Source organism: Condylostylus longicornis, unplaced genomic scaffold (assembly GCF_029603195.1).
Source record: "Condylostylus longicornis isolate FDR11 unplaced genomic scaffold, ASM2960319v2 ptg000135l, whole genome shotgun sequence".
Lineage (NCBI taxonomy): Eukaryota > Metazoa > Arthropoda > Insecta > Diptera > Dolichopodidae > Condylostylus > Condylostylus longicornis.
Genome location: NW_026578103.1, coordinates 15,871,180 through 15,889,149, shown reverse-complemented (window position 1 = coordinate 15,889,149; position 17,970 = coordinate 15,871,180). Strand labels below are relative to the sequence as shown.

The 17,970-nt window shown below is 27.7% G+C and overlaps 7 protein-coding genes across 8 annotated transcripts; 4 read left to right on the top strand and 3 right to left on the bottom strand.

The window, feature by feature from the left end:
- The first annotated feature begins 605 nt into the window (after positions 1-605).
- On the top strand, positions 606-3,121 carry LOC129615024 (UDP-galactose transporter senju). The gene is made up of 4 exons (XM_055530068.1): positions 606-1,121; positions 1,184-1,301; positions 1,368-1,554; positions 1,628-3,121. The coding sequence occupies exons 1-4, from the start codon at positions 1,037-1,039 to the stop codon at positions 2,360-2,362; spliced, it is 1,125 nt and encodes a 374-aa protein (XP_055386043.1). The 5' UTR covers positions 606-1,036; the 3' UTR covers positions 2,363-3,121.
- Positions 3,122-3,689: 568 nt separating this feature from the next.
- LOC129615025 (androgen-induced gene 1 protein-like) lies at positions 3,690-5,240 on the bottom strand. Its single transcript, XM_055530069.1, has 4 exons — positions 4,866-5,240; positions 4,618-4,763; positions 4,258-4,478; positions 3,690-4,193 (listed from the first exon to the last, which is right to left on the bottom strand). Exons 1-4 carry the CDS (start codon positions 4,939-4,941, stop codon positions 3,869-3,871), a joined length of 768 nt encoding a protein of 255 aa, XP_055386044.1. The 5' UTR covers positions 4,942-5,240; the 3' UTR covers positions 3,690-3,868.
- Positions 5,241-5,740: 500 nt separating this feature from the next.
- On the top strand, positions 5,741-8,211 carry LOC129615221 (protein amnionless). The gene is made up of 4 exons (XM_055530321.1): positions 5,741-5,799; positions 6,702-7,537; positions 7,616-7,802; positions 7,956-8,211. Exons 1-4 carry the CDS (start codon positions 5,741-5,743, stop codon positions 8,209-8,211), a joined length of 1,338 nt encoding a protein of 445 aa, XP_055386296.1.
- Positions 8,212-8,582: 371 nt separating this feature from the next.
- On the top strand, positions 8,583-9,296 carry LOC129615318 (thioredoxin-like protein 4A). Its single transcript, XM_055530458.1, has 2 exons — positions 8,583-8,788; positions 8,859-9,296. Exons 1-2 carry the CDS (start codon positions 8,711-8,713, stop codon positions 9,207-9,209), a joined length of 429 nt encoding a protein of 142 aa, XP_055386433.1. The 5' UTR covers positions 8,583-8,710; the 3' UTR covers positions 9,210-9,296.
- Positions 9,239-10,025, bottom strand: LOC129615320 (DNA-directed RNA polymerase II subunit RPB9). Of its 2 annotated transcripts, none has more exons than XM_055530460.1 (2): positions 9,794-10,025; positions 9,239-9,739 (listed from the first exon to the last, which is right to left on the bottom strand). In XM_055530460.1, exon 2 carries the CDS (start codon positions 9,690-9,692, stop codon positions 9,306-9,308), a length of 387 nt encoding a protein of 128 aa, XP_055386435.1. In that variant the 5' UTR covers positions 9,693-9,739; positions 9,794-10,025; the 3' UTR covers positions 9,239-9,305. The 2 variants fall into 2 exon arrangements, with proteins under 2 accessions (XP_055386435.1, XP_055386434.1); XM_055530459.1 differs by having other exon boundaries at positions 9,239-9,701.
- A 232-nt stretch (positions 10,026-10,257) lies between these two features.
- LOC129615076 (leucine--tRNA ligase, cytoplasmic) lies at positions 10,258-14,614 on the top strand. The gene is made up of 6 exons (XM_055530137.1): positions 10,258-10,417; positions 10,499-11,083; positions 11,140-12,539; positions 12,599-13,709; positions 13,777-14,008; positions 14,278-14,614. Exons 1-6 carry the CDS (start codon positions 10,415-10,417, stop codon positions 14,478-14,480), a joined length of 3,534 nt encoding a protein of 1,177 aa, XP_055386112.1. The 5' UTR covers positions 10,258-10,414; the 3' UTR covers positions 14,481-14,614.
- Positions 14,615-14,627: 13 nt separating this feature from the next.
- LOC129615077 (trypsin-1) lies at positions 14,628-16,105 on the bottom strand. The gene is made up of 5 exons (XM_055530138.1): positions 15,969-16,105; positions 15,742-15,894; positions 15,551-15,584; positions 14,973-15,379; positions 14,628-14,907 (listed from the first exon to the last, which is right to left on the bottom strand). Exons 1-5 carry the CDS (start codon positions 16,015-16,017, stop codon positions 14,762-14,764), a joined length of 789 nt encoding a protein of 262 aa, XP_055386113.1. The 5' UTR covers positions 16,018-16,105; the 3' UTR covers positions 14,628-14,761.
- Positions 16,106-17,970: the final 1,865 nt, after the last annotated feature.

Genomic DNA, 17,970 nt, shown 5'->3' with positions numbered 1-17,970 from the left:
CTTAATTTAACATGTGTGTGTCAAAAAATTGGTTGTATTTATTTAAATGTATATTATTGAAATAATCGCGTGGCTACCTTATCAAATTAGAAATCATATTTTTATAAATTTTCATTTATAAGTGCATACTATATGCAATTAAATTTCAGGAATCCGCAACAGCAATGCGAATTTTTTTGCAATCCACGTGCACTTTTATTTAGTAACAGCTCCTACATGCAAATGATAATTCAATGGGGTTCAGAGAAAAATTTTAAAACACCTAAAGGTATAATGGAAAAAAGTTATATGATCTCGGGGCTCGAAAATTTACCAGACACTTGATTTAAAGATGCTATTGTGAAAATGGCCATTTTAAACTTTTCATAACAAATATTTAAATATATATTCAATTACCTGTGGCTAAACGATGATTTTTGCGTTAATAGTTCACATACGTTGAAATATTAAACGTCAACCATTCATTCGAAACTCGACGCGTAAACAGGCATATTGCTATATAATTTTACTACTCAGAAAATAGATTAGGTAGGTCACATTGTATTCGAATAAAATTTACAGCTGATCAATATTGTTGTATTTGAGGTTTTATTAAACAATTGATATTGACTTTTACTATAATATAATCTTTTGGCATTGCATAGTAAGGGTAGTTGGTTTTAGATCGAGCGGAATGATGTGATATAAATTCTAAAACTTATGGATTGGACGGCAAACTGATATTTGCTGAATAATTTTTTCTTGATTTTTAAAATTAATAAAGAAGCCAATATAAAATTTTCATTAAGGAACAGTTAATATACATATATATAATAGTGTGTGAAGTTATGAACTTAATAAAAGCAATGTGAACACAAAAAAGATTTTGTATTTTAAGCAATTATACATATTAAGAGTTTTAGGACCAAAACAATATGGGAAAAGATAAAAGTACAGCAAATGTTTAATGTATTTTCTTTATATTCACAATTAAAATAAATAAAAGATAACAATAATATATGTATGTCTATTGAAACGTTCGAATATACCTTCCAAGATGGGTGTAATTTGGAATGAATTGTTTCCAAGTAAATTAAGCATAATGATATTTATTGGCTATATGTCATTATTTGTAAGTCAAGGTAAAATTGTTTTTAATTTTATGATACATAATATCTTAAAAGTTAAACTTTCTACTTGAAAGGTCTCTTAGTAACTGCATCACAAGAAAAAAATAATTCATATACTTACGACACGGTAACTGTTGTGTTGCTTACGGAAATATGCAAGCTTTTGATATCTATTACCTTATATTCACGAGAGTAAGTTATTTTTATATTTTAAATTTTTACCACAAATTTTCAACTAGTTATTCCAATTTTGAACAGAAATTCTCCCAAAAATTTACTCAAAGATATTGCTAAAGATTTAAATGTAATGATGTTATATTTTGTACCGGCTTTTTTATATTGTCTTTACAATAATCTAGCTTTTGTTAATTTATCTACTTTCGACCCTACCACATATTATTTATTGTTGCAGCTTAGAGTAGTTGTGACAGGAATTTTATTTCAGGTAATTTTTTAATTTGAATAATATTTTAATGCCGTCAATATACAAAAATTTGTTTTTTTGTTTTTCCATTCAGATAATATTTAAAAAATCTTTAAATCAAAGGCAATGGTTGTCATTACTATTATTAACAACTGGATGCATGATTAAACAAATAAATTTTAGTCCCATGGAGGAGAAGCAGTCTTCTACTAGTCCTCATCAAACAACTCAATCTTTTGATGACATTGAAGCAGATCATGGAATGTCTTCAAAAAATATGAGAGGATTTGATTTGGGAATCAGTACACTTTTTATATTAGCTCAGACAATTTGTTCGTGTTTAGCAGGAGTATATAATGAATACTTATTGAAAGATAGAGGTTCAGAAGTTAATATTTTTATACAAAACGTTTTTATGTATTTGGATTCTATAATTTGTAATGCTGTGATACTTTTGTTGCAAGGAAATTTGTTAAATGCCCTTTCTTTAAATAGTTTAAAGTCTTTATGCAGAATTACTGTAATTATTATTATTTTCAACAATGCTGCGATTGGTATAGTTACCAGCTTTTTTTTAAAATACATGAACTCTATACTAAAAACTTTTGCCAGCGCGCTGGAACTTGTTTTTACAGCAATTTTAAGTTACATATTATTTTCAATACCGATTTATTTAAATACTGCATTGTCAATTTTGATTGTTTCAGTTGCTATATACCTGTACACACAAAGTCCCGTAGTGAACTTGGGAAAAATTAAATCTTACCAAGTATCTGAAAATAATGTATCTACAGAAAAATTACTTACTGATAACGATATAGATGTTTAAACACAAGTAGATAACAATATTTGAAAAATGATAGATATTGAATTTAAAAATGTTTTTTATATTATTTTAATAATTTTATCGCTCATTATTACACATGCAATGTACTATATGTACATATTCATTTTTTGTTTTTGTTATTTTTAATGCTGATAATTTAATTAAAAATAAGTATGATATAACATTAAAGATAAAATTTATGTTTTGATAAAACTTTTAAAACGATATTCTTTAATAGGTTTCAAGACAAAATTACATACGAACAAAATTGCGTAAGACAAATTTCTAGTATAAAGTATTCTAAAAAAGTAGGGAATAGCAAGAAACAAAATATGTAACTTGTTTTCCTCAATTTGTAATAAAACTGCCCGTTCATGGAACAAAAAAAATTTCATTTTATAATAAAAACAGGTCAAAAAAAATTATATGCTATAACTATGTATAATATTATTTACGAAACTTTTTAATTTCAATTACCATTCAATATTTAGAATTGAACAAATAATTTACAAACAAATAACTCGTGAAGTAACATAGTAATTGAGGTATAGTTTATTACACTTTGCTCAATAAACAGAAAATTAAACACAGGAATCAAATTTGAACAAATATTAATAAATAGCATTTTAACTGTATTATTCGACTTAGTAGTATGGCGAACATAATATTGTTGTAAGTGCGTAGTACCAAAAATTTTATTACTTAATTTATTGCAATTAGTTGCAATAAAATATTTATTATTAATATATTCATACCAAATATTCATTAAAAAGAATAATTTTAATATCTATTTAATATAGTAATTTAATCAACATGAAAAATGATTATGAATGCAAATATTTTATTTGGAATTTCTATTTTAGTCAAATTAAATTTTAAGTTACTAATTTGAATATTTTTTTAAGATTTTAAATATCATTTTGTATTTCATTTTTAGAATGTACGACATTTTTATGTTTCAATAATAATTATGTTTTGTTGAAAAATTACAACATTAAGAATAAAATCATAATACTGACATAACAAATAAGCAGGTATTCAATTATTTTAAAATTAGTTATATACCTACCTGTTACAAACTTTATAAAATGTAGTCATGAAATTTAATTTGTACTAAATTGTTAAAATAACAAAAATATAATTTTATTTGAATCTATTGCACATATTTTAAAATTATATGTTTAGTAAAACTAAATTTAAAATTCAAGACTTTCAAAAATATTAAAGCTTTTAATAATGTTAATTTAATTTTTAATCAAAACTTTCTGTTTTGTTAAAAATTTTTTAATTAAATTAAGTTGGATTTTTAATATTTTCAAAGCATAAATACGTGGGTATTTTGTCATGATTTAAATTTAAACAAAACATTTCTGATTGTATTGCAAGTAACCTACTTATACTGAACATAAAAAAAATTTTGATTCTAACGTAACATTTATTTTCATCAAAATTCTTATAATCCAATTTTCATTAATATGAAAAAATTAAATTAAAGAAAAACGCAAATTTCTATTTAGTTTTACGTGAAATCAGTTTAAGTTCCCTCGTCCAAATTAAGTTATTTACAAGTTCTCCGAACAAATATAATACTATGGTGAAAGCTAATATAATCAAAAAGAAAATAATACGGGTGTAAATATTCAAAACGTCTAAAATTGGGTAAACCCAAAATCCACCAATATAACGTATAATATGTATCCATATCAAATACAAAATCATAAAGGTTGATAAAACTCCAAGTCCTGTCCTACGGTTAGGATAAACTCGGAATGTAGTAAACATTTCTAATGATATAAATATCATAATATTTGTGTGCATAATATGGTTAAGCCACCTAAAATTATAAAAAAGGAAGAGTAATAATAATTTCTTTTAAATATAAATTTTAGAAATCTCACCATGGAAAAATAAGATCTAACGCTTTTGGAAATACTAATTCGCGGTCAATAGCCATTAAAGTCCAGAATGTTATTCCCACATTCATTGCTATTGGAAAAGCTAAAGAAGCAAGCAAAAAGTCCTTTAATTTCCTGATCAGGGGAAGGTTATTAGCAGATACTTCATTAGATCCAAAAAAATCGTTTACAAGACATATTGCAAAATAGACAGCTTGCAATACCTATAAAGAAATAAAGGAAGTTTATTACAACAAAATAAAATAAAGTACAATGTAACTACAATATATCAGTAAAATAGTAGAAAAAAGATTATTATAAGTATTTCAAAAATATTTTATTTAAAGGAACAAAAAATATTACCGCATCAATGAAAGTTAGAAATTTAAATTTTCCACCAAAAGGCTTGGCCGCTGGCAATTTGTGTTGATGTTCCAGCTGTTTAGCGTGAACGTATGTATAATCGTAATATATTGCATAACTGAATTGTACAAAGGCTATAAGATGCACTGCAATTTAATAGTATCGACAATAGAATATATTTAATACACATTAAATTTTGAAAATGTGAATCTAAAAATTTTAAAACAGGTAGGTGTCTACATAATTACCTAAAGTTTTTAAAGTGGAATAAACCCCCCTATGAGCTACTTCCGCATTTGTTTTATTAGATTTGTTTTTTGACATTTTAAAAAACACTCTTTCGTTTTTTCTAAATTCAAGCTAAAATTAATCACTACTAATTTTTTATCACGTCTTAAATTTCAAAGTCCACTTTTACTAGGTATTTCGTAACATCAATCTTGAGTGCCCAGACATTTAATTATTCAAATTTATTACAAAACTTTTAATTTCCTAATTAAAATTCACTATTTTATTAATGTGGTGCACTTTGAATTGTACACTAATATTTAAAATTTTTTTGATATTTTATGATTGATAAACGTAAACAAAAAGTAAGAACTATGTTACATATACATCTAACACTTCCAAAGTTATAGGTAACCTCATTTAATTTTGCAGATATGCAGATTTTTTGCATCGTGGCGAACATCAATGTACCCGGTATGCGGTAAATAAGCCTACTAAGCAGTAACTACACCGTTGCGGCAAACCGATTTTTTAGCTTGATAATATTATATATTTGTCGCTATAAAAATATGATTGTCGTTTGTGTAAAATGCAAGCAAATCCAACAACGCATACTTAGAATTAGAAATTCTAATCTTATGTACTAATAATTTATGTTCTTATGTAAATTGTACTAAAGTATAAAATCTAACAGGCGTTTTTTATTTTTAATTAAAACAAAATGAAGTACCACTACATAAAAATCATGAATGCCAAGTAGATTCACTTCAAAAATCTCACCTCAACGTTCAGCTCAAAAAAGTTTTAATTCAAAAAATAAGACAGAAGTTTCATAACTACAAGACTGCAAATTTAGTATATGCGAAAGCGACACGAAACGTAGTCTAAAAATTTAATGAACGAAGAACTAGTATCTACATTGGGAACATATGTAATAGATTGGATTAGTGTGATGTAAACGCAGAGTCGAGCTCAGGGCTGCCGTTTGATAACACAAAATTTTAAGAGTACAAGCAAAGTGAGTTCTATTTGAATTTGTTTTTTTTTTTTTCAGATATGACATTTATTTGAAATATTTTTAAATAAACAAAGTTTAAAACCTTTGTTTTCTTTTATATTCTTTTATATTCTTTTAATTAAAATTTTAAATAAAAATTTTAAATAAAATATTCAACATATTTAAGTTCAAGTTAGAAACAAATAAATACGTCCCGTTACGAATATGATTTGACAATATTCTTTTTGAAGAGATAACTAGGACAAACAAAAAAATTGGCTTCTATGATTTTTCAAGATGCTTTTTTCTTTTGTGATTCTAACTCGCTTTCTGTAGCGTCACAATTTATGAGAAAATTCTTCTTTTCATTCAAACAAATTGAAAAATATTATCTCCCTATAAAATATTAATATTCCTTGTGTAATAATAATAATAAGTGTAATGGGATTGTAGTAGTACTTGCAACTTTCTTTAGTTTAAAAAACAACAAAAACATGATTGTTTAAATTTTTAAATTCCAGATTTTTTAAATACCAAAGAACCTGATCCACCCCTATAAAAAATCCGTTACACCCATGTTTTTATTTTCATTAATAACTATAAATTTTTTGTTGGTTTTGTTTACTTTCGTCATTTTAAGTATTGTAAGTCTAACGAAATTGGTTTGTTTAGTTGTACAGTATAACCGCATAATTCTGGCATTTATTGCAAACGCCCCTAATATTAAGTGTTTTTTTTTTATTATATGTACAACATACTTTCATAAATTTTGGTATTACATTTTTTTAAACGAAAAAAAAATGTTGAAATTTGTAGTTTACGTTTTATATATTTTATTTTTATTTAATACAAACATAAGTTGTAGCAAAGTATTTTTGAATTCTGCGAACAATCAATTCTTAAAAGATACGTTCTGGGAGAGAAATTCACCACCATGTGAATATGATAAAATAATTTTTCCGAAAGTTTATCCTGCAGCATTAATCTTGCCAAAGCAATTGGATATAGATAGCATCATTTTACCTAGGGAAGGTGTACTTATTTTGGGAGAATTATCAAATTTTGAATCACTTGTTTCTTTCACAAACACCGATCAAAAAGATATGAGCAAAAATAAAAATTGCAAAAATGTTAATAATGCAGCCATATTAAAATTTGACTCTAATTACACTAAATTTTGGTTTGACCCTCAAAGTTGGAAATCATCTGAAAATATTAGTAAAGCAACTCCAGATTTAGAACGAATTCCATGTTCATATGATACCGTTATATTTCCAAACAGTGGTGTCGTGTCAGTCAATTTCGAAAACATAAATTCATTAAGCGTAAATGGAATTGAAATGGGAGGTGAAAATACTACTTGGGAGATATTTCAACATGATTTATATTCTGATGTAGCGCATATTATGTTTCAGGAGGCACTTGACTTTACTGTTAAATTTAATAAATTCTTAGATAAAGATGAACATTGCAACTGTCATGATTTTGATTTATATTTTGATTATGAAAAAAGGGTGTGCTCTCATGTAAAAAAAAAATGCGAAATAAATTATCCTAAATGCTTAGATCCAATTAAACCTTTTGGTTATTGTTGCGACATCTGTGGATCAATTTTGACAATGGATATTGATGATTGCAAATCTTTTGACTTAGAACGTTTTAAAAACTTTATAAAATTGGAAATTAAAAACCAAGGTAAGAAAATACACGTATACATACACACATACACTAATAAATTTTTAAAAAACATAATGTATAAATTTTGTCTTCTAGGACTGGACGGATATTTAGATTATCACGTTAGTAAAATATATAATGGTCGTTACTTTATTCAGCTAATAGTTCTAGATAAAAATGACTATGATGAGATGAGCACATATTTTATAAAACATCTGAATAAAACAATTTTGCAAGAGAATTATTCGTTGAACATGAAAGTATTTTCTTTGTCTGGAATGAAGTTTGACAAGAATAACCCGGGACATTCATGGAAATATATTATTTTGCCATTTCTTTTCACTTTAATATTTTTTGCAATATTATACATGCATTTTGTTGCTGGATATGTTCAAGTACCAAATTGGTTATACCGAAACCGGTTTGGATTCTTCAGATCTTCGTTTGTATTTGCGCGTTTTGATAACAATCAAGGTGAAATAGAAATTCCCGAGAACTTAAACAGGCCACCTATACATGTTGAAGGATTATATGAAACTAATAATAGTGATGTTAATTTAGATGTTTCACGATCTTTTGATAATCCAATGTTTGATGAAAAATTGGAAGTTCCAAACTCTTCAAATATTGAAAATATATCCATGGCTTCTGACTCAACTGAGTTGACTATGATTTGTTTAGATGATAATTAAGTTGAATTTCAAATAATTTTATGTATCTAAGTATTGATAGTACCAAACAAACAAAAATTAAAGAACGCAATACATTAATCAAAATCAATCATTTATTAATGTTTCAATATCTTAACGTTTTCATTCTATATATATGTATGTATAACATATTTAAATACATACATATGTAAATTATTTATATTTAGGTTTTTACAATAAATAAAGCTATCAGCTCCAGACTAGGAGTACAAAAACTTTTTTGACAACGGAAATGAAGTATTTTTGTCGACCTTTGATGTAAAATTCGTCGTGTAAATATTGACTAAACTTCAATTATGTTAAAAATGACATTTTGTAGTTTGTCAATCATTTGTAAATTTCTGCATCATTTGAAAATAATATTTGTTATCCTTAAGCAAAAAAGTTAAGAAAAGTTAAAATCTAAAGATTTTTTTTTTGAAGTGGGCAAATTTTTTGCAATTGAAATACATTAAAAAAACTAAATAAAAATTTTGTCAAAATGTCTTATATGTTACCACATTTACATAATGGGTGGCAAGTAGATCAAGCAATACTATCAGAAGAAGATCGAGTTGTTGTAAGTCTTATGATTTAGCTATACAAGTTTATGGAAATTCTAACGTCACTTTTATATTAAATATATGTAGGTAATAAGATTTGGACATGACTGGGACCCCGCGTGTATGAAGATGGATGAAGTTTTATATAGCATAGCTGAAAAGGTTAAGAATTTTGCCGTTTTTTATTTAGTCGACATAACAGAAGTACCAGATTTTAACAAAATGTATGAGTTATACGATCCTTGTACTGTTATGTTTTTCTTTCGGAACAAGCACATAATGATAGATCTGGGCACTGGTAATAATAACAAAATTAACTGGCCTCTTGAAGACAAGCAAGAAATGGTAGATATAGTCGAAACGGTATACCGTGGAGCTAGAAAAGGAAGAGGTTTGGTTGTTTCTCCAAAGGACTATTCTACAAAATATAGATATTAAAACTATAATAATTATAAAGTAAATTATTTGATTTTAAATTATGTATAAGTATATTCAACTAATAAAAATGTAAGAAAATATTTTTAAAATGAATCTTTATTCTGTCCACCTATGAGTGCAATTTTGATTTGTGCAAACATAATATAATCTCATTTCCTCTTCAGCTCGTCTAGTTTGGGCTTGAAAAAATACAGCTTCTCTATGTCCACATTTTGGACACGCGTGATCTTCTGTCCTCGGCAATGTTGGATCCGATATCACATCTGGTACAATATGTGTCAATTCATCAATTTCGTGCATAATTTTGTTAACATAAATGCAATTTGAATCAGCTTCCTGTTTGTAATCGCAATTCCTACATGCATATAGTAATACTTTGCTGTCTTTGTCTTCTTTTGGGTAGAGCATGTTATTACATTCCTGGCAAAATCGAATACCCACGAATCCGGGGCCTTCATTTGAAGTAACTTCATATCCCGCCATTATGGTTCACTAATTACCAAACAAACAGGAAGTAAAATTTTTGCTTACTAATTATAATAAAGAAACTATTATTAAAAACATTAATATTTTTAAGGACTCACCTGAAACGAATTTTTTTTTGTTATGAACATTAAAATACGTGCAGACAGAGTTGCAAACTGGTCTGGTCTAATTTCAATAGATAAAGTCGGCTTACATTCTTTGTATATCGGTTGTCAGCGCAAATTTTACGAGTTAGTACAACCATAAATGGATGCAGTTTACCGTATGCGGCAATGAAAATTATAGTATTTTTTGTAATGTACTGTTTCAATTTATGTACTGTTTACACACCAAAACCTACACGACATATAAATTATGCACATGACATATGACTTTGCAAAAGTTCACAATAAGTTACATATACTTCATAAAATTCAGCAAAATTTCACAATTCCCTTAAAACTATGCAATTTGCAGACAATAATTTTTTTAGAAAAATTGAAAAATGGTAACCGGTGTGTCAAAATTTGACACTTTGAACACATGTTAATATCTGTAAAACTAAAAATATTCCTTCCCCGTCTTAACAGTTTTCAATTCTAGAACCCAAAAGATATTCAATATCAATATCAAATTTTATTCACTTGTGGACGTTGCACATTTTGTGTTTTAAGTGTTCGGTTATTTGAAATAAATATTTAGTAGACACATTTATATTAGAATTTAGAATAAAAAAAATAATGGTATGTAACTGTTGAATAGCTTCCTTAAATGCTCTGTTTAAATTTTACATTAAATTGATAGAATACAAAATATAATTTTAGGCCGAAAGAAAAGGAACATTTAAAGTTGAATATTTGCAAAAAATTGAAAGAGAGGTGCAAGCGAATTGGGAAAAAGAAAAGATTTTTGAGATAGATGCTCCGCTTGAACCTCGAAAATCTGTAGAAGAAAAATTTTTAGTAACTTTCCCATTCCCTTATATGAATGGACGTCTTCATCTGGGACATACATTTTCTCTATCTAAAGCTGAATTTGCAGTAAGATATGAACGCTTAAAGGGAAAAAAATGTTTATTCCCTTTTGGGTTTCATTGTACAGGAATGCCAATAAAAGCATGTGCTGACAAACTAAAACGTGAGTTAGAAGAATATGGATATCCACCCAAATTTCCGAATATGCAGGATGAAGAAGAACAAACTGAAGAAAAAGGTGATGCACCGAAAAACAAAGCAAAGGGTAAGAAAAGTAAGGCTGTTTCAAAAAGTGGTTCCGCAAAGTTTCAGTGGCAAATAATGCAAAGCTTAGGGTTAAAGGATGAAGAAATAAAGAATTTCGCAAATACTGAGTATTGGTTAGAATATTTTCCACCATTGGCTATTACTGATTTAAAAAGTATAGGACTTCACGTAAATATTTTTAATACAGTTTTTGAATTCTGAAATAATTTGTCACATAATTTTAGATTGACTGGAGACGGACATTTATTACAACAGATGCAAACCCTTTTTTTGACTCATTTGTTCGTTGGCAGTTCGTGCACTTGAAAAACAGGGGAAAAGTAATGTACGGAAAACGTTATACTATCTATTCACCCAAAGATGGTCAACCTTGCATGGACCACGACCGATCAACTGGTGAAGGCGTTGGTCCGCAAGAGTACACGCTTATTAAAATGATATTAAATGAAATTCCCGAGAAATTACGGATGGTGAAAGCTAAAATTTATATGGTAGCAGCAACATTGCGACCAGAGACTATGTATGGTCAAACAAATTGTTGGCTTCACCCTGACATTGAATACATCGCATTTCAAACTGTAAAGTCTGATGAAGTTTGGATTTGTACCCGTCGCGCAGCTTTAAATATGGCCTTTCAAGGTTTTACACCAGTTGAAGGAAAAATTGAGATTTTGGCCTCTTTTAAAGGACAAGAGTTATTAGGATTATCATTATGTTCGCCTTTAACTTCACACAAATATATATATACTTTGCCTATGCTTACAATTAAAGAAGATAAAGGAACCGGGGTAGTGACATCAGTGCCTTCTGATTCTCCAGATGATTATGCAGCTTTAGTTGATTTGCAAAAAAAGGAAGCATTCAGAATAAAATATGGTATCAAAGATGAAATGGTATGTCCATATAAACCTGTTCCTATAATTGAAGTCCCGACATTAGGCAAACTCAGTGCAGTTTATGTCTACGAAAAACTCAAAATTCAGAGCCAAAACGACAAGGACAAACTTATTGAAGCTAAAGAGTTGTGTTATTTAAAAGGTTTCTACGATGGCGTTTTATTAGTAGGTGAGTTTAGTGGAAAGAAAGTGCAAGATGTTAAAAAAGAAGTTCAAAAGAAATTGATTGAAAAAGATGAAGCTGTAATTTATTATGAACCGGAAAAAACTATTATTTCTCGGTCTGCCGATGTTTGCGTAGTAGCATTGTGCAACCAGTGGTATTTAAATTATGGTGAATCACAATGGTTAGGTCAAGCATTTAAATCATTGGAGAAGATGGAGTGTTATCACACAGAAGTACGAAATAATTTTGAAGCGTGCTTAAATTGGCTTCACGAATATGCTTGCTCAAGAACATACGGTCTGGGAACTAAATTGCCATGGGATGAACAATGGCTTATTGAGAGTTTGTCTGATTCAACAATTTATATGGCATTTTACACCGTGTGTCATCTGTTACAAAATGGCTCGTTTAGGGGAGAGAAACCCAGTCCAATCGGTATAAAACCTGAAGATATGACCCCAGAAGTTTGGGATTATATATTCTTTAAAGAAGCCCCGCAACCAAAAAACTCTTCTATTAAAAAGGAACATTTGGAATTGATGAAAAGGGAATTTGAGTACTGGTGTGTGTTATTAAAGGCTTTAAATTGAAAAATTAAATTCATAAAAATAAATATTTCAGGTATCCAGTCGATCTTAGAGTTTCGGGAAAAGATCTACTCCAAAATCATTTGACCTTTTTTATTTATAACCATTGCGCCATATGGCCTAACAGTCCAGATAAATGGCCACGAGCTGTTCGTTGTAATGGTCATTTACTATTAAATTCGGCAAAAATGTCGAAATCTGAGGGAAATTTTCTTACTTTATATGAAGCTGTTAAAAAATTTTCAGCAGACGGAATGCGATTATGTTTGGCTGATTCTGGGGATAGTATCGAAGATGCTAATTTTGTAGAAAGTAATGCTGATGCTGGAATATTGCGCTTGTACACATTCATTGAATGGGTTAAGGAAATGCTAGCATCAAGGTTAATGCTACGAAAAGAAAAAAACAATTCATTTAATGATAAAGTATTTATAAGCGAAATGAATTTAAAGACACAGCAAACTGATGAGTATTATAAGAAAATGTTATATAAAGAAGCTCTACGTACTGGTTTTTATGAGTTCCAACAATGTAGGGACAAATATCGTGAGCTATGTGGCAGTGCTGGAATGCACGTTGATCTAGTTGAGGAATTTATTCGGCGACAAGCACTTTTAATTAGTCCAATTTGTCCTCATGTGGCTGAACATGTATGGTCCTTATTAGGTAACAAGGAAACTATATTGAAATCTACGTGGCCTACTGTTGGACCAATCAATGAAATTGATATACAATGTTCAGAGTATCTAATGGAAGCTGCACATGTATTTCGTATAAATTTGAAAAATGCTTTACAGGTTCGTATTAAAGGAGGGAAGGAAAAGTCAGTCGAACCTAGTGTTAAACCAACAAGTGCTACAATTTGGGTAGCTAAAAATTTCCCACCTTGGCAAAATTGTGTTTTAAATACGATGAAGGAACTTTATGAAAAGAATAATGGTCTACCAGATAATAAAGTTATCGCGGCAGCACTTCAAAATAAAGATGAATTGAAAAAGTATATGAAAAGAGTAATGCCATTTGCGCAAATGGTGCGAGAAAAAGTTGAAAGCGGTAAAGGCAAAGCGGCTTTAGCTACTGTATTAGACTTTGATGAGAAAACGGTTTTGCAGAATAACTTGGAATATTTAAAACATACATTGGATGTAAGATCTTTAAATAAAACAAACGAGATTCTAATTAATGTTGAAACTATTTATTCTTTTTATGTAGTTGCAACAATTGGAAATTAAGCATACTGATGATCCTACTGCTCCCGCAAAGACGAGAGAAGAAGTTAAGCCGGGTTCTCCGTTTATTAATTATGAAATCGCACCTAATATATCGGTAACTCTTCAAAATCCAATTCAACGCTCTGGACTTTTTACCGTAGATACAGTCATATCAGATGGCGAAACCGTAACCACTTTTTATGAAAAAGTTGCGAGAATAATTGGTTTAAAAGGTAATTAACAAAATAAATTAAAATCTTTTGCTTGTTATTTATAATAACAACACATTTGTTAACTTTATTGGCCGAACTCCCTACACCAGTGAACAAGTAAACTTATAAAGAATAGTTATTGGTTGAATAGTTATTCAAATTGTGTAGAAAGTTTGAATAATTCAGAAACACTATTTAGAATAGAGTTTTATTAATATAAACTGATAAATATGTAACTTGCTAATTCTGTATAATTATAAACTAAAAAATGTTAATTATCTTTACTGTAGATTTCAATGCCCTAAAAATATGGCGGTTTCAAGATCCGGTTTTGGGTCCAAGAAGAATACCTTTATTTGAAGACTATAAAACTGGTAAAATAGAATTAACCGAAGGACGTTTGCAAGTTAGCAATGAGAAAAAAACATTGTATTTATTAACTAATGGAAAATCTATTGAAATTGGAAAAAATTTTATTTATGTCGTTGAATGATAATAATGCTGAAAACTTTTCATAAACTTAATAATTTATTTTGATTTTTGTAAGATTATCATAACAAACATACATATATGAATTTTTTAAATAAGTATGTATTTGTAAAAAAAATATGAAAAACTTAAAGTATAAAATAATTTGTTTTTGTATTATTTATTTTTTATTATCCCTATTTGACATATTTCTGTGCATACTAATTTTAGTTTTAATTCTTTTAATATTTTTGACTGTCTACATTGTCTTTATTTTATTTAATTCTAAATTTAAGTTAACAAAATTTAAATATTAGTTTTTTCTTTAATCCATTCTCTTACATAAGAAACACGTGAATAAACACCAGGATAATCTGGTTTTGCACATCCATAACCCCAAGATACCACCCCTACTAAAACATTATTGTGATTCAACGGGCCGCCGGAATCTCCTGGTTTATAAAACAAATCAAATAAAAAAAAATTAAATTTAATAAAACAAAAAAAAAATCATTACCTTGACAAGCATCTTTTCCACCTTCTATATAACCAGCACATAACATTCTTTCTGTTACTCCCCCATAGTCTTTATATTTTTCAAAACAAAGTTCTTGATTAAAAACTGGCACTTCGGCTTCACGAAGCCAATTACGCTTTTCCACTTCATTTTGCGTATTACCCCAACCTGAAACCCTACAAATGTCACCGTCCAATACTAATTCTTTTGAATCAGGTAATTTAATAGGTCGCTTGTTCTCATCAAATTCTATATTAGATTCTAATTCCAATAAAGAATAGTCATAATCTACGGTACTGATGTTAAACTTTTCGTGTTGGACTATTTTTTTTACTTTGATAACATTACCGCCACTTGCATAAGTAGATGTACCTAAACGTATTTTCATCCTATCAGCCAATTGACCGCTGGAAAATTATGTTTTTATTAATTATTTCTAACAAAATAATCAAAAATACTACAACGTATTGCAAATAGAAATTGATGCATATTCCTTGCATATACATACGTACATTATATTAGTAAGTATTTACGTATACATAGGTAATATAATAAATATCAAAAAAATTTATATATACCTTGTACAATGGGCGGCTGTAAGTATCCACTTTTCTAAAAAAATAAATTGAATTAGCACATTAAGCGTTTTCATAAAAACAGTATATTGTGATATATGTATGTATGTATAGCCAGCGCAGCATTCGTAAATAAATGATGCGAATTAGTTTCTTTGTTGACGTATGAAAATAAAATTTAAAAACTAACTAACCACTAATAATTGATCCACCACAGATATGACCATATGAAGTTTGTAAAGATATTTGATACGGTGCATCTGTAATATTAATTTTATATCCACCTACAATTCTACCATCTAACTTTGGTTTGCGTAAAATTTCTCCCACAAAACCTATTCCATATGCTTATAAATTTGAATAAATACAGTATTTTTAGTGTTCTCATTTTTCTTTAAAATTGAAAAACTTGATTACTTACCGTAAATTAAGTTTATATAAACGAATAAAACTAAAATTATTCTTTCCATATTTTATAATAATTGTGTAGATTTTCAATAAAAATTTCAAAAATATGTATTTAATTTCAAAAAAATTTCATGCGGCCACCTAAAGTTACTCAAGACTTATTGATTAATATGAAATAATTTTAATTATTATTTATTTTTATACTATAATTTCAATAAATTCAATCAATATGTACATACTTATATATATGTATGTACATACATATTAAATTTAATATCAACTCTGCAGGAGTTTTTATATTTCTTTTTTGCAGATAAAATTTAAAATTTTTATAGAACAGATTAAACTCAGCAAGAAGTACAGACCCAAATAGATAAAAAGGAAATTATTTGATTTTTAGGCTTAAAATAGAAATAATAAGTTAAAAGTATCTGCTTTTAAATTATCTGGTTGTAGTTAGTTTAAGTCGTTTATAGAAAACAATTTGTATTAACTTAAGTATTGGAATTTTATTTTAAAAGTCTTTGTCTTCAGATTAAAACTAGGTAAAGTGGATACTAAAACAAGGTTATGCATTTGAATTAAAAAACAAATTAAAACTTAAAAAAGAAGTTTGAAAAAAAAATTACATACATACATACAAACTATGTGTTTTTTTCTCTTTTCTTTATATTAAATTTATTATCCTAATAGGTACTTGTAAACTAGAACACTAGATATTATCTGTTTAGTAAGTAATATGTATACATATGTACATATATCCGTATCATAGAAAAATAAAAATTTTTATTCAAAGAAACACACAAATGAAATTTTTTTTATTAAAGAATGAATTTAATCGAAAATGTTTTTAAAAATTCTTTAAAACAAATAGGCATAAGAAAGACTTGAAAACAAATATTATTGTACTCGTATAATCTGTTATATTTGTTCTATGCCAAGTCTATGTTTATATAAAAGATGTCCCTTTTCGTTGACTTAATATCCTCTTTATATTTAAATTAAATGTAAAATAAATTTTAAAAATAGTAATATCTACATTTATACTTGTTCTATATTTAAGTGTTTTTGCAAACCGCTTCGTTTCATTCTTATTCAATTGGAAAAATTTAATTCATAATAAATATATTATCAAAACAATAATGTACATGTGGGTTGAAATACTTAGGCTTACATATGTATGTATGTACACATGTACGGCAAAATATTGAGAAAATAAAAATAAAATAAACAAAATCTTATTAGATAATTCATTCAAATTCATTCTATAATTTTAGAGATTTCCATAAACACAATACTGCAAAACAATAACTGCGAAACGCAATACTACAAAAATATTACGCCTATAAATTAAAAAAAATTCGTTAGATTTACCTGCGCTACTCATGTTATTTCCAGCAATCACAATATTATCAACTTCAATAATATTTTTAATAGAAAATTTAAAGGAAATTTTTTCTATATGTATAATATATGCGCACATATTATACATTTACATACATGTATACAAAAGTAAATTACATAAAATAACATTGTTAACATACGGATGTCTATTAAGGCCTAATCCAGATAGGAATTTTTTCATATAAAATCTATTAACATATTCAATAATTTAAAAATAACAATACAATATGTATAGCAAAAATTATTCTGAAATCAAATTAAAATTACGGCCTTATCATTACCTACGGTACACATATATATTGTAAATAAAACCTACATACATATGTACATGTTCTTATTGCAAATACCTAATACACTTTTATAAAACAAATCTTATTGTTTTTGTTGCACGTATAAAGTTCGTTAGTTTATTATTAAATTGTATTCGATAGAATATTCATAAATTTTTTTTTTGTGGCATTCGTGAAGCGTGGAAATCCGGTAATGTGTTGCAAATATGTGCGCAGAGAGTAAGCAAACAAACTCAATGTTTTCATTTGGATTGTTTGCTCAATTATAAATACCTACATATTTTACTATAAAAGTGTAAGTATTGGAAAACTACGAATATT